The 14591-nt window shown below is 55.9% G+C and overlaps 5 protein-coding genes across 5 annotated transcripts; all 5 read right to left on the reverse strand.

Annotated features, from left to right (window-relative positions):
- Positions 1-501: 501 nt before the first annotated feature.
- JKF63_03925 (uncharacterized protein) lies at positions 502-1941 on the reverse strand (the record flags this gene model as incomplete). The annotated part of the gene is made up of 1 exon (XM_067899922.1): positions 502-1941. The coding sequence occupies one exon, from the start codon at positions 1939-1941 to the stop codon at positions 502-504; it is 1440 nt and encodes a 479-aa protein (XP_067755128.1).
- A 1903-nt stretch (positions 1942-3844) lies between these two features.
- JKF63_03926 (uncharacterized protein) lies at positions 3845-5563 on the reverse strand (the record flags this gene model as incomplete). Its single annotated transcript, XM_067899923.1, has 1 exon — positions 3845-5563. One exon carries the CDS (start codon positions 5561-5563, stop codon positions 3845-3847), a length of 1719 nt encoding a protein of 572 aa, XP_067755129.1.
- Positions 5564-6861: 1298 nt separating this feature from the next.
- On the reverse strand, positions 6862-7422 carry JKF63_03927 (uncharacterized protein; the record flags this gene model as incomplete). Its single annotated transcript, XM_067899924.1, has 1 exon — positions 6862-7422. One exon carries the CDS (start codon positions 7420-7422, stop codon positions 6862-6864), a length of 561 nt encoding a protein of 186 aa, XP_067755130.1.
- An 826-nt stretch (positions 7423-8248) lies between these two features.
- JKF63_03928 (uncharacterized protein) lies at positions 8249-8443 on the reverse strand (the record flags this gene model as incomplete). The annotated part of the gene is made up of 1 exon (XM_067899925.1): positions 8249-8443. The coding sequence occupies one exon, from the start codon at positions 8441-8443 to the stop codon at positions 8249-8251; it is 195 nt and encodes a 64-aa protein (XP_067755131.1).
- A 2896-nt stretch (positions 8444-11339) lies between these two features.
- JKF63_03929 (uncharacterized protein) lies at positions 11340-14591 on the reverse strand (the record flags this gene model as incomplete). Its single annotated transcript, XM_067899926.1, has 1 exon — positions 11340-14591. One exon carries the CDS (start codon positions 14589-14591, stop codon positions 11340-11342), a length of 3252 nt encoding a protein of 1083 aa, XP_067755132.1.

Consider the following 14591-nt stretch of genomic DNA (forward strand, 5'->3'; position numbering starts at 1 on the left):
GCTGTGACACTATGGTGAAGCGGACGGCGTTATCAGGGGAGGGACAGGGGAGAAGGGCGAAGGGGGGGGGGGAGCACTCGCGCGCGGACCGAGAACCAAATCACACGAGGCAAAAAAGATAACAGACCCCAGCCCCAATGCCAATACGGAAAAGGGGGTGGGGGGTTGGGAGAAGACCGACGTGGGCTTGGTGCAGAATATGTAATCTGACATCTCTCAATAGAAAAAAGTTTCCACAGCCAGGCCTTCCTTCTGGATCCAATACACTGTTGTTCATATTGAACACACACACACGCACACATCTGCGCACGCCGAATGACAACGCCCAGTCGTCCATGAGCAGCCGTCACCCGCGATGTGTAGGGGAGGGGGGGGAGGGGAGGGGAGGGGAGGCCTCATTAAAAAATCCACACAGCCACCGACGTTTGCCTTTCAACTATGGGGGTACGTTCCCCTCCGCCCTCCCACAAGTTCAGCCGTCCTTCTTGACATCATCAGCGCTCACTCTCTGTGAATCGGCTCATGAATGCCGACGGAGTTTTTTGTCAGCTCTCCAGGGACCTGCTGGCATGGGCCTGGCGTCTCTTTGTCGCTGCGCTGCCAGAGTAGCGGCAGGCCTGCACCGGCCAGACATTTCTGATTTGCGCCGTTACTGAAAAACCCGCTAAGTGCAACGCTGTGCTCGACATCCTTCCACGTGCGCTTCGGGGGAGAAGGCTGCAGACGGTCGACGTGCGTCCCGCTGCCAACGCCGGATCCACCGTGGGCGGCACACCCGGAGCTCTCCACCGCCGGTGTGTACGATGGACACACCTTTACCCCCGCTTCCGAGCACTCGAACTCACTCGATTCGACCCTCCCGCTTTCATCTTCGCCTTCAAGAATCACGATCTCGTTGGGCGCTTGGCGGTGATGGCTGACGCAAGGGCGATCTAGGTAGCCGCGCTCGCCGTTCCTGAGAGCTGGGTACGTCGTGCAGTTGACGGCGAGCACCTCCTCCGGCGGACGAGGCTCTGAGCTCGCCACACTCATCGAGCGTTCGGGGTGCAGACGATGGTGAGAACTACAGCCGCCGAAGGGCGTTCCTGTGCCACGGCGAGCGTGTCCACCGATCGTGTTCTCATCGCCATTGTCCCCCAATGACGCAGAGGACTTTGAAGACGGCGACAAATCCGAGGACGGTGCCAACTGGTCTTGCGCCCATTGGTTAAAAATCTCTATTTGCTGCTGCTTCTCGCGGCGACGCAGGTGCTGGCGCTGGCGCTGGCGGCGCAGGTAGGATTTGATGGTGGCGATGGTGCCCTGGCTGGTGCGACTGTGCACAGTGCCAGAGCTGCGTCGCGAACAACCGCTGTAAGCACTGTGCAGTTCGTCGCATTCGTTGTGCTCATCCAGGTGCACTGCACGAGCATCAGGGGGAGGTGAGAGGTAGGTGCCGCGCCCGTAGGCAAGAGTTGACGCCGTCCGTACCGTCGTGGCGGCAGACTTAAGCGTTGTTTGGGTGGTCACGGAGGAGCTGTCATCAAATTCATTTTCACTTGCCATGCCTTCACCATCGCCTTCACGGACGTTCACGATTCGTGCCTCACGAGCAGCTTGGCGCTCTCGGCGGCGCTGCTGGCGGGCCTGACGGCGCCTATACTTCTCCAAGACCTTTTCGCGCAGGATCTCCTGCTCCGGCGTCAAACGCGGGGGCCGTGAGTTCAGCGGAATGCCCTTGCATCCTAACTCTGCATTAGCCGCCTCGCCGCCACCGGTCGAGTCCGGCCGCCTTGAAGCATTGCGCCCACGTTGGCGGCGGTGTCCATCGGCCAGATCACCCTGTGAGGATTTGCAGAAGCCGAAGAACATCAAAAGAAACACAGCGACTGCAACACCAAAGCCCAAAGCAGCAGCGCAGGCAATACAGAGTAGAGCCGTTATTCCAACAGAAATGCTCATTAGGAAATTCGACACGGAGTGGGGCGGGGGGAGGGGTGGGGGAGGGGGGCTCACTCCCCGCTGTACGCTGTTTAGCCCCCTTTTTGTGTGTGTGTGGCCTTCGGATGAAGGGGCTGTACGAACTCCCTCAGAATCCCTTCACTTGTGTCGAGGAGAGCGTGTATTTCTGTTTGTTTGTTTTTACTGGGGGGAAGGGGAGGGAGGAGAAGGGAGGGGAGTGGTTTCTCAGCTGAGCGATTAAAAAAAACGAGCGCTCGTCGGCGAACTGGGGTGACGAGCCGCTGGCTTGTTTAGTGAGGTGAGGCGGGTAAAGGAAAAAGGGGGAGAGAGAGGGCCCTCCGAGGACAGGTGTGTGTGTGTGTGTCTGGTGGTAGTGGCGGTGAATAGAGGGTACTCGTGTAGAGTTTAGGGTGTATGCTCGTCACGGATTATAATGAGGCGTATGCGACAAAACAAAATTGAAGCACAAACACAAAAAGGATGGGGAGTGGTGATGTTGACTACGCGATCTCAGTTGCAGGCGGAGCAGGGGGAGCAGCAGAGAAGTAAAGTGAAGCGTTTGCATGTAGGGAATCATCTTTTTGTGATACAACTACACATACACACATATATACATTTACGTGTATATTTAGTTGTAAGTAGACCCAGGGAAAGACTGTGCGAGACATATTCAACGGCGTGCGATTTTGAACGCTTGTGTGTATGAATTCTGCGGGAGAAGAGAGGTGGCGGCGCAGCCCCGCTTTTCGTTCACGTTGCCTTTTTTTATGTAGTGATGCCGCTGACCCCCCTCCCCCCTCCCCTCCCCCCAGCGCTCTCCCTCTCCCCGCCTTTACACAGCGCTGCATGGCCACTAATATGACAAGGAAGCATCCAACACTGTGTAAACAGGGGACCTCAAAACTGTATATAAAAATATTTATATTTCATTGAGCGGATTGCGTCGAAAAAAGCAACATTGCACCCCCACAAAAAGAAAAAAAAAAGGCGATTCGTGGGGGATGACCGAGTACACACTCTGCAGAGGGGGAGGAGAGGCGGTTGAGTGGAGCCCTAATTTTTTTTCTTTAGGGGGAGGAAAAAACAAAAACGTGTGTGCGTGTACCTTATTGATGGGGGGGGGGGGGGAGTGTCCTTTGGGGGGAGTGAGGGGTAGAGAGGCGGGGGTGGGGGTGGTGGGGGGGGACACGGCGTGGATCAATACGCGCCAAGAAAGGGGCAGATGAATAGCGAACAAGAGGAGGAGGGGGCCGGTAGGCATTCACAGATACGACGAGGGCGTGCTTGAAAGCGAGGTGATGCGCGACGCTCTCAAGTCGGTAAGGAGGTCACATAAAATGAAGAAGAAAAACAGTAGCAACAGGAGGCGTAGGCTCTCTTTCTCCACTCGAGTGATCTCCCCCCTCTTTTCTCTCTCGTACTAACCCTACAACCATCACAGCTGCACACCACCCGTTTCGGCTCCTTCTCTAATTATCGCAGCCGGGGTCCCATGAGTTTTCGCCTCCTCCCCCCTCCGCTGGTTTTCCTCCAACACAGCGGGTTATCTCTACAGGTATTGTCTAGGGGACTCAAATACACACACACACACACACACACCGTCAATCTTTCCCAGTGGTATCGCTTCCGTCTGAATGGCTCTGGTGGAGTTGGGAGATGGTGGTGGTGGTGGTGGTGGCCGAAAACAAAAAGGGGTGCCCAAACCGCCACCGGCAGCAGCAGGGACAAGAAAAACAACACACATTCGAGTGCTGTCACGACGCCACCCTTTTTTTTCCGTTGTTGTTGTTGCTGCACGGATCCGGCGAGCGTGTTGTTGTGATCTGCGCGGACACGCCCAACGGGGGCGAGACCGAAGTCGACGCCCGCCTCCCCCCCCCCCATTTGCCCTCCCCCCAGAACTTCATGAGTCGGATGCGGTCACAGGGTCATTACTGGGTACCGAGAATGGCGAACGCAGGCTGCCGCTCCAGTGATTTGATTTCGGTGAGGGCGTGTCATAGAGACTGGCCGGCGCACCCACCCTGCCAACGCTCCCCTTGCCGACGCCCGAGAAGGACGCATGATGATGCGCGCTGGCAGATTCTGTATTGGCTAACAACAAGGAGTGAGTTGACTTTGCACTGCTGTGCGGCCTCCCACTTGCCCCTGCCAGTGTGGGTTCAGCACCGGAGGGCGGTACTGATAAGTCCACGTGCGAGTTGGACGTTACCAATCCCAGCCCCACAAGGCTGCTATTGGCCGCCGTGGCGCACCGAGACCGGCGGTTCTGAGTGGAGATATTCGAGGGCAACGCACCAGCGACCATAGCTGAAGTGTAGGACAGGTGTGACGGCGCACTTGGGTCCTCTAGGGGTGACACCGAGCCTGCTGTGGCACGCACGCCGTCAAGCCCACCCAGGCCACCGCTCGCCACGGATGCCCCGGGACTTCCTGGGCGATCAATGAAGACAGGAGAAGTGCTGAGGAGACTCGTTTGATCAAAGCCGCTCATCATGTTACCTGGGCCAGACATCGGAGAGAGTTGGCCCTGCATCTGCTGCTCTTGCTTCAGCAGGAACTCGCGTAACTGTTGGCATCGAGCATCAAAGGAGTTGTTTTGCAATGAGGCATCCTCAAAATCGTCGGACGTGCTCTCGAGATCGTCGTGACGGTGGCGGTGTACCGAGAAGGGAGAGCTTCGCGGTTGTGGTGTTTTTTGGGGGCTTGTACTGCTGTCGAGGTCATTGCGTGTCAGTGACTTATTATGTCGCTGAAAAACTTGGAGACTGCCAATGCTTCCATTCGGCAGACTGAAGCTGTTTGGGTTAGTACCTTGTCGATTGTGCCGTGCGCGCCGTGCCGACCCCGCTGGTGATCCGTGCCGGAAACTCATGCTCCCCACACTGCCCTCGCTCCTGTAGTGGGCCAAGGAGTGTGCGGATGCTGACGCCGCGCCGTACTGATGTTGCAGATCACGCAGCAGGGAGGAGCTGAGCTGCACGGTGGGTGTATTCCTGTTGGAGGCTCGCCGGAACTCATATTCAGCACGGCCATAGAACTCCGGTGACGCCACACGATTCTGCGCATCTTCTAGTCGCTGCTTCTCTTCCAGCGTGAGTGGTGGAGGTCCAGCCTGGGGCACACGGGTGACCCCGCGAAAATCGAGGTAAACCTCCTGGTCGCCATGATGCACGACGACGGGGGCACGCGGCAGATTGCGTCGTGGACGCACGCGAGTTTCGATGGGGACACCCTCTACACGCTCCGCGTTTGGCGATGCCGGTCGGACGCCTCCATCGAGATCGCAGTAATGAACGTTACCCTCCCTGCGGTATTCGACCGCGTCGCGATCGGCGTAGTTGTCGCGACGACTTTGACCAGGAATGGGGCTGTTGTTGTACGCTAGCCTGTGGGCGGGGCTGCTATCGCGTCTGTTTGATTCCGCTTGCGCATGAGGGTTAACCCCGAACTCTCCCTCGTCTTGGACGGACACGATCTGCGCGTCAGCATACGCACGGGACGATCGTGCGCGGAGGACACGGCGCACCTGAATCACCAGAAAACCGATGCAGAAGGCGACGCCAACAGCGGCAAAGAAACCCAAAATGAAGCTCACGAACGTGATATTCGTTGAGCCCATCTTGCGCGAGTTTCCTGGAGGGGAGTGACCACAGCGACGGATGAAAGGGGGAAAAAAGGGCAAAACGATTGTGCCACACTGAGTCAAGTGCCATCAGGGGGTGAGTGGGTGTGTGTGTGTGTGCCACACCACACAGCGAGTAGTGAGCTCGACAAATATTGTTTAGCCCAAGGCCAATGGACTATACAGAGAGGACGGTGTTCTCAAGACAAATGAAAATTTAAAACAATTAGGGTGACAACAGAGCAAGGAGAGCGCGAGGCGTCCGCTGGATGGCCCTTCAAAAGGCGCGCGTGATTCAAAGGGTGAGGTGGGGGGGATTCGCGCTCGGGTGGGACAAGATGCGCGGGGGTTCCGGTAACAACAGCAGCACCGCGAAGAAGGCGATGGTCCTGTGTGCTTGTGAAGGCTTGTGTGTGTGTGTGTCGTGAATTAGGAAGTGGGAGAATAAACACGAAAAAAAAAGAGGGAGGTGGAGGCAAGAATAGGAGAGACATGCAAGCGCATATATAACAGTGATGTAGGAGGGGGGAGGGGAGGGGTACCGCCCCACAGCGCAAAATTCGATTCACGTACGCATTTTTTTTTTACTCTTAAGAGCGCCACGTGGGATTTTTTTATCGAGGGTGGGCGGGGCAGGGGAGGGGGTCCCCCCTTCCAATTGTGTGTGCCCATTCTGCCAAAGTCACGTGTGGAATGACACTTTCTACTACCCCCCCCCCTTAACCCTCCACCACCACTGCCCCGGCAGAGTTGTGGATCCATGAAATAACTTCAAACACGTGGCCGTTAGAGGAGATTCAGGCATGACGAACGCGGTGCTCAACTAAGCTCGAAGAGCACATGCGAGCTGTGAGCCGCTCACTAGGAGCGAGCACTCTGGGGGTAGAGAAGAGGGGAGGGGAGGTGATCGTGCGTATGTGCGGGAGGGGGTCAGGAAAAGCATCGTCCAATATTCTTGATCAAGAGATGAAGACCTTACTTCACCCCCCCCCTCTCCCAAATGATAAACAATGTTTCTACAACATGCCTAAGAAAAAAAACTGTTTTTCATCTAAAGCAATCATGAATGACTGAAAGAGGGATGGTGGTGATATGGGAGCGCGAGAGAGGTGTAGGGTGCGCCCACTGGCGCCACAGCTGTGAGACGCAGAGCGTATTGCACTCAGCGAACAGGGCCGGTTGCCATCAATCTGCTCCGCGGCATTTCTTCGTTTTCTTCTTCACACTCTTCATTTTTTTTTCAATTAGACAACTGGTCCGTATATGAGAACGCATCAAGACGAGTTGGACATATATCACTTGCTGCGGCTCGTCAAGGAGTAGAGGACAAACACGATGGCCAGAACAACAACGGTGTTGCGTATGTAGGTAAAGACTGAAGGCTTAGCCAACTGCAATGCGTCTGCGTTGGGCCACGGAAACGTCTCCGCGGATGGGTCTTGTGTGACCATGTCCCGTCCACATCGCGTTATTATTTTGCGCGGATTTGAGTTCTCAAACAAGAGAAGCGTAGGAATGGACCGAAACCTGTATGTGTCACTCCAGACACGTGACATCGACTTTGCGTCGGCGTATGGCAGACAGTAGTAGTCCCCGTGCGCCTCTCGGAAGTATCTCATCATCTCATCTGAGGACTTATCCGACGACAAAAAGATGATTTCGAAGTTCTTTGTGGCGTGGTGGGCATCGTAGAACTTCTTCAGCACCGGTGTGAAGGCGCGACACGGTGGGCACCAGTGAGCGGAGAAGTACACAAACACGTAATCGATGTCTTGCAAGGCATCGATGGCGCGGACGGTGGTACCATCCTTCCGGAGGAGCATAAGCTCTGAGTTGTTGAAGAAGTTGGGCTTCATGTGGCAGGCTGAGGTGTGCCGGGGGCGGTGCGGGGGGAGGAGGGGGAGGGGTGAAAAGAAAAGGGGGAAAAACAAAAGTGTGTGGGTGGGAGGCTGAAGAAAGCGGCAGTTACCTAAGCAATACGGGATATGTACATATGTATATAAACGGATGAAGCAAAAAATTAAGTTTCGACTTTGTGTCTGAGGTTGAGTGATTGTAGTTGGTTCCCACCGAGTGTGTGCGTGTGTGTGTGTGTGTACTGGGGGATATTTTTTTCTTTTTTTGGGGGGGAAGAGAGAGAGGGGAGGCGGAATCGCGTGCCATGTCGTGGGCACAGAAGGTATGCGATCAATCACGAGAGCACAGGAGAGGAGAAAGGGGGAGGCGAAAATACTAAAGACATAAAGTGCTGAAACCGGACCATGTATTTAGTATATACACATATACATATACATATATATACATACATATACACATACATATACATATATATATACATATTTATACACGAAATCACCGCACTATAACCGGTTCCCAGCGAGTCAGGCAAACTCGAGAAGACTATAAAAGAGAGTGCCCTCCTCCCCCCTCTCTCTCCCCTCCCGGTTTGTCTGCCCTTGGAAAAAAACATTCAAATCCGTTCTTAGTAGAGGGGATGCGGCGGGCGGGCGGAGGGGAAACAAACCAACGCGGTTGCCCAACCACTACAAGCGAAGACGACCTCTCCAATGAGCAGCCAACATTTTACTTGAAATCCCTCCGAGATCGACACACCAGCCGTTACAAGCTTCTTGTTGCATCACCGGCTGACACACACACACACACGCACAGAGATAGAAGCTGTCACGAGGCAACTCGACTCAGCAGATTGGCTTGGATCGCTTCGATTTTCCCCAGCGCAGATGTAGATTGCCTTGTGCACCTCCTCTCTGCCTTTTCTACTCCGACTGCAGCGTCCTCCATCTCCGTAAGAATGAAGGCAATAACGTTATCGAGAGTCCCCGTGTAGAGCTCCATATTCCTTATTTCATGTGCCATGCGCGCCTTTTCTGCCTTGGCGCGCTCCGTCGACTCAAGTGTTTCGCGTAGCTCTAGCTGGGCTCGCTGCAACTCTGAGTATATGGCCTGAAGCTGTACATCTAGGTTCTCCATAGCTGCGGCGCGCTTACCAGGACCTTCGGTGTGTAGAAAAGAGGTGGCTGGGGGATACGGCTGTCATTACAGCCGTGCTAGCGCCAGTGGAGGTGCTCTGGACTTCACCGCCTTTACTACTTTGCCTGTTCACATTGGGTGAGGGGGTTTGTGATGAAAAGTGAGGCTCTGCAGCTGTTTTTTTTGTTTTAGAGTGTCACTGGCATTTCGCAATGTTTGGACAGGACAGTAACCTGGCGAGGTATTCGGATCAGCAAAGGACGAGAGGGGCATACGAGGTCCCCCACTGACGGGGCCTGCAGATCGGACGACGTGAGAACCCTTTCATGATCCCCCCGTGCCATCTACAACAGAAGAGCGCGCATCCTCGAATTTGGAGGGCCTTCCTTTATTCAACTTGAAGGGCTGGCAACGCATCAAAGAAAGTGGCGTGGCAGCCTCACCCGCAAGGCTTCTCACCCGGCAGGGCATTGTAGCTGTACCGTGCACCTGGGTCTCGCCAAGAGGCGGCGCACATTCGTGCGCGACATCGATGATCGGAGTTTTTAAATTATCCCATGCAGATGTGGCCCGAGGCGTACAACAGCGCTTCGCTACAACGCTATCGGCGTGGACAAAAACTCCACTCGCTGTGGTGCGAGGGGGAGGGGGGTGAGACCTGGCGGTCGTATTCATTTTTTATTTCCCGATCCAACGGCGCCTCATTTCTACTGGCGGCACACCAATCGTAGTCGTCCTTGTCGTCGTTGTCGTCGTGGGCACCGTATCTTCCTCTCTGCCCACCACAGCGGAAGCAGCGGCGTACATACAAGCCCTGCAAGAAACGATAGCAGAAGACTGCAAAACGCGGCAGCGACCCCCGACCACCCCAAAGTTGCAGGGGGCACCAGCGGGTGTGAGGCTTTTTGTTTTTAAAAAAGCATCGCTCTTCTTCTTGCAAACAGTCAAAAGGATGAGAAGGAGGAAGGTGGATCGTGTAGCCGGTGAGTCTATTGGAATATCGCGAACCCTCGATTGTCTGCCTGCGCGTCTGACCAAAGACGGAGATAGAGAGAGAGTACGAGTGGGAAGGTGTGTGTGGCTGCAGGCTGTTTGACCCAATGGTGAGAGGGCAGCGCTCACACTCCCTGGGCACAAGGTCCAAGAAACATATGCATACCCAAGCAGGACGTACCCACCAGACCAGAGAGCGGCTCCAAACATATGTTGGAAGACATGTGCAGATTCACTCTGTGCCCCCCCCCCCCCACACCACACCCCCATGGCTTATGTTTTGTTGAGCGCAGTGCCATGGGGTGCATCTATAGATCATATGAGTAGTAAATACGGGACGGAAACGGTATTGCGAGAGCAGCACAATGAGCATAGAAGAGAAACAATGGAATAAAGCTATCCGCAGCGCTGCAGAAAAAGAAAACGTCTTCCCCGTTCCAACACGAGGGAGAGGGAAGGGGAGGGGGGGGGCGGAGTGAAGAGCGTGGGAAGACAGAGAGAGAGAGGGAGACCACACCCCCTTGAAAACCTCATCTTTTCACACACACCCCTCTCTCTGCTTTCTCCTCCCCTTCAGCAGACAGATGTTCACACATGCCGACTTGTACACACACACACACACATGCGCGCGCGAGCAGTTCACAAATACACATAGAGATGCACAACTCCGCCCCCCCCTCCCCTCCCCTCCCCTCCTTCCTCTCCACACTCACCTCCTGTGTACAGATGTCAAGGAAACATCTAATAGAATGAAGGGAGCACAATGACGAAGGGGGGGGAAGGAGGGGGAAGACAACAATACTTCAGGTGAGAGACCTCTCACTCCCTTTTTTTGTCCCTCAGATCACGAAGGGGAAAGAAGCACGTAGGACATGAAAGATGCACAGAACAACAACAAAAATAAACCACGGGGAGGGAGGGGGGGAGTAGAGAAACCCCTCAATACACATGCATATATATATGTATATAAACAAATATATATATGGATAGATCGATGTCAATGAGGAAAAACATAAACAATACACACCCAATAAACGCACACACGGATGTAAAACAAACACTGGAATGAACAAGAAAAAATATTTGCGAATGGCAGGGGGGGGGAAGGCGGCACACGATAAAACGACACAATTTTATTTCATTGAGAAAACACAGAAAAAAAGCATCTGCAAGGGTTTTTTTGGGGGGGAGAAAAGAATATACGAAAGTAAAACGTAAACAATGTGTGTACGTGTGTGTGTGTGCGCATGGGAGTGGTGATGGTGGTGGGTAGGGGGAGGGAGGGGGGGGGGCATCATATGGTCATATTTCCAATATTAAAAAAGAGGAGAGAGAGCATATGTGGACAACACGGGAGGGAGGGGTAGGGGGAGGAAGGGGGGGGGGGGCGGAGCTTTGAGGCGGAAACACGAGGATTTTCTACTTAGCAAGCGACGCAATGCTTCTCCTACACCCCCCCTCCCCCTCAAAAAAAGAACAAGGGAAAACATGTTGTGATGATCGTTGTATGTGGAGAGGGGGAAAAAGACAACAGGAGGATGGGGGGGGCAGAGAGGACGGAGAAGGGTACAGTATTCAAGGAGGACAAAGGTGGGGTGGGGGAGGGGGGGGGGCTGGAGGTGCACACACTTGCTACACCAGTGGCAGGGCCAACGACGTCGCAGTTTCACTACAGCTTTGCACGCTAGCACTTCCGGTCTGAAGAGGGGCTGTGCCGAAGCCACGCTCATGCGTGGCTTCACTGCACCTGTCACCCATTGCACACAATTCTTCTTCCTCACGCAGGGTATCACTCCTTCTCGAAGTTGTCTTGATTTCTGCACCCAGGAACTGCAAATAGACTTTCTGATCCATTCGTCGGTGCAGTCCCATGCATAGGAGGAGCGTCGACGCTGTAATACGATGCCTCTCCATATTCTGCCACGGCTTTCTCGTACGCCGACTGGAGCTGTCGCGCTCGGCTTTCGTGCACAGTGGAATTATAGAAGCCGTTGGCTACCACCACCGCGCTAGTGCGTGAGAGGGCAGCGACGGAGCGGTTTGCACCACACGGTTCCCCCTTAGAGGTCGAATGACCGCCGAGCACGACGGCGCCTGAGAATCGATCGAAATAAACACCATCGCGGTCGTTACTCCGTTGGGCGGTGGGTGGAACACTCGTGCATTTGATGAATGGCGCCTCAGCGGCACCCCCCGCAGCGGGGCGAAACACCTCCACTTCACAGGGGACGGGGTCACTTATAAGGCGACTGTACAGCTCGCGTGGATGGGTCGCATTGACCTCTACCATCGACGCGTCACTGGCGGCGGTGGTCGCACTCGAGGTGGAGTAGCGATGTCGGCGACCGCCGCCGCGCTGTTGAAGTGTCAACGAAAGCGACACTGTAGTGTTTGCTGTGCTCGAAGTATCCGTACTGCCGGCGCTGCTAGTGAGATTGTTGTAGTCCTCCTCCCACTCAGTCACATATCTCGGTTCGCCAAGAAGCTCGCCAGCCCCAGCACCGATCGTCAACTTTACTGCAAGTGGAGGGCCACGAAAAACACGAGGGAAATGATTCAGCGGCTCGCGGTGGCGCAGGCAGAGCAGCCGGTACAGTTCCCCCTGTGGCAGCACATTTTGCAAATGGTTCAACAAGACTACCCCCTCCTCAGCGACAGGAAGACGAAGGCGGCTTGCCGGCTGTGGCAGCGGTCCTCTCTCAGCGCGGGAAGCGGAATCGTTGCGTGCCGTGGGTGTGACACCAGACTCTGCAATGGAGGCGGTGTGCGGCGACGCAGACCGAGATGCGCCTACAGCCTCTTCACGTCCTTCCTGTCTGTGGTGATTGAGCTCAGAGCTCTCGTCTGCACCAGCACGCTGGACCTCGTCGAGGAGTGTGTGGTGGCTGACCACCTCGTCGTATGTAAAGCGGTCCCAAGGCCCACAAACGGTGTACTTGGGACTGGTGTGTGCAGGCTGGGGAGAGTGCGGCATCTGCTGGCCCCCCCTCGGCGACATCATCAGAGACGCGTCCAAGTGTGAAGAAAAACTGTCCTCGGACACCTGAGTGAAGACGGCCAAGGGGCCACCGCTCTCACTCCCCCCAAGGCTGTTGATGCCGTCGTGCCTCTGCGAAGGCACCTGAGACGCGCGAGGCGGCATCAATTCGACGGTGGCGGGACCGTTGCCGACGACGGCGTGCGCGGGATCCCCCTGTGTTTCACCGTAGCAAAACAAAGACCGCAGCGAAGAGGAGGAGGTCATCTGTTCCCCTGTCAACCCACGAAACGGAGCCGCTGCAAGGGGGTCTCCAGGAGCGTGTTGCACCCATTCGCTTAGGACTTCGCTGGGAGAGATGTCATGTCTGAGCCCACGAGCCCTCCGAGAAGTCACGGTGCTGTCCAACCCCTCTCTCTGCGCGCGTGTGGTGTACCCTGGTGACGTCCGCGGATTTGCGTTTGATTCATTCACCATGCCGGTGCGCTTATCTGTTGCGAAGGGCAGCGGCGGTTCTGGCGATGTGCTGTGTAGACGTGAGTGCATGTTGGTCGTTACGCTGCTGCTGCTGCTGTTCTTATTACCACCACCACCACTCATCCATGCACCTGCACCGTCCCTCGAATGCCGTCGCAACCGTGAAAAGTCGCTTGTAGACGACACTGAGGAGGGGGGGTAGTGGCGGCGTGTGGGCTGTATTGCATTCCCGTCACTCGTCGTCGTCAGCACAAGTGGCTGCCACAGCGCCGCGGGTAGTCCACATGACACTTGAGTGGATGTGAGGGGGTCCTCTCGGTCTCCCTGAAGCATATCGGCGTGCTTCTCTTGCCACGTGGAGACGCTTCCAAGGGATGATGTGCGCGACGCTGTAGTGGCGACTCTCGACGCTGTCGCCACCCTCACTCCCAGAACCCGATCAGAGTACAGCGTTGCACCTTGCCTACCACCCACAGATATGAGCGATGACGAGCGGCGAGTTTGACGGCGGAGGGCATCTTGAGACGTGGTGAGCTGGACTCCCTGAGGAGAGACTAAAATGGTGATGCTCGCGGCTACTCCTTCGGTGTGGCCCGGTACGGCAGCTGTGTTGATTTTTTCCCGGCGCGTCGGCGCGTGAGACACCACTGCGGATGGTGTGGCAATAGGTCTCGTGGTGCTTAAAGGAGCGCCAGCTGGCACTGTTGCGGGGCCCCGACCGGAGATGAGCGAGCTGAATGACGACCCTTCTCTCTGCTCTCCGTAGCTTAGTTGGGGTACGAGGAAAGAGTTGTCCGAGTCGCGATATGAGTGTCTTCCGCCCAGGACCTCAGCAGCACCCGGGGTGGTGAGAGGATTAGGCAGGTTGAGCTCAGGTCGGCCCCTCTGTTGCGCGCTCGAGGGTGTACTGGACTCGGTGTCCCGCGGCGTTGGGAAAAGACTGCTGATGCTGGAGCTGCCCTGACGACTGCGCTCGCGCTGAGCAGTGTGGTTTCGGCTCGAGAACCGACGGTACCCCCCTGCCTCTCGCAGCGCACTCGAGTGCATACCGCGTCCCAGTCCAAGAACTGCACTAGCCTCCCCTCTTTCAGCGCCACCCGCAGCTGCAGAAGCTATGCCAGGGCCTGCGTGACTAAGCCGACGCTGTAGCGGGTGCGCTGGTGAATCAAACTCGGGCTCCGCGCGTTGCTCAGCCGCAGGTGTCTGGTTCGATACCAGGCGTCGCTGCCGGCGTGGGGGGGTATTCTCATCACCAACCCCGCTGGCTGACGACTCCAAGGGGACCACAGATAAAACGGTGCTGCGCGAATCGCTTGAGTGCACGATGCTTATAGGGTGCAACGACGGTGCCTCTGCTGCGGGTGTGATCATATGCCGGTGTTCTCGTGATTGCCCCCGCAAGCGCGCCTGCTGCTGCTGCTGCTGCAAAGGCTCACGTGTACTATTTGACAAGGAGTGTGGGGTCGATAGTGGCAGAGAAGCTTGTCGGGGGAGAGTCGCATATCCGACGACTGTTGCGTTGGCGGCGGACGGCGCCCGGTTCGATTCTCGTTCGCATGGAAGAGAGAAGGGGGATAAGACCGGCAT

This window comes from Porcisia hertigi, chromosome 31 (assembly GCF_017918235.1).
Source record: "Porcisia hertigi strain C119 chromosome 31, whole genome shotgun sequence".
NCBI classification, from domain to species: domain Eukaryota; phylum Euglenozoa; class Kinetoplastea; order Trypanosomatida; family Trypanosomatidae; genus Porcisia; species Porcisia hertigi.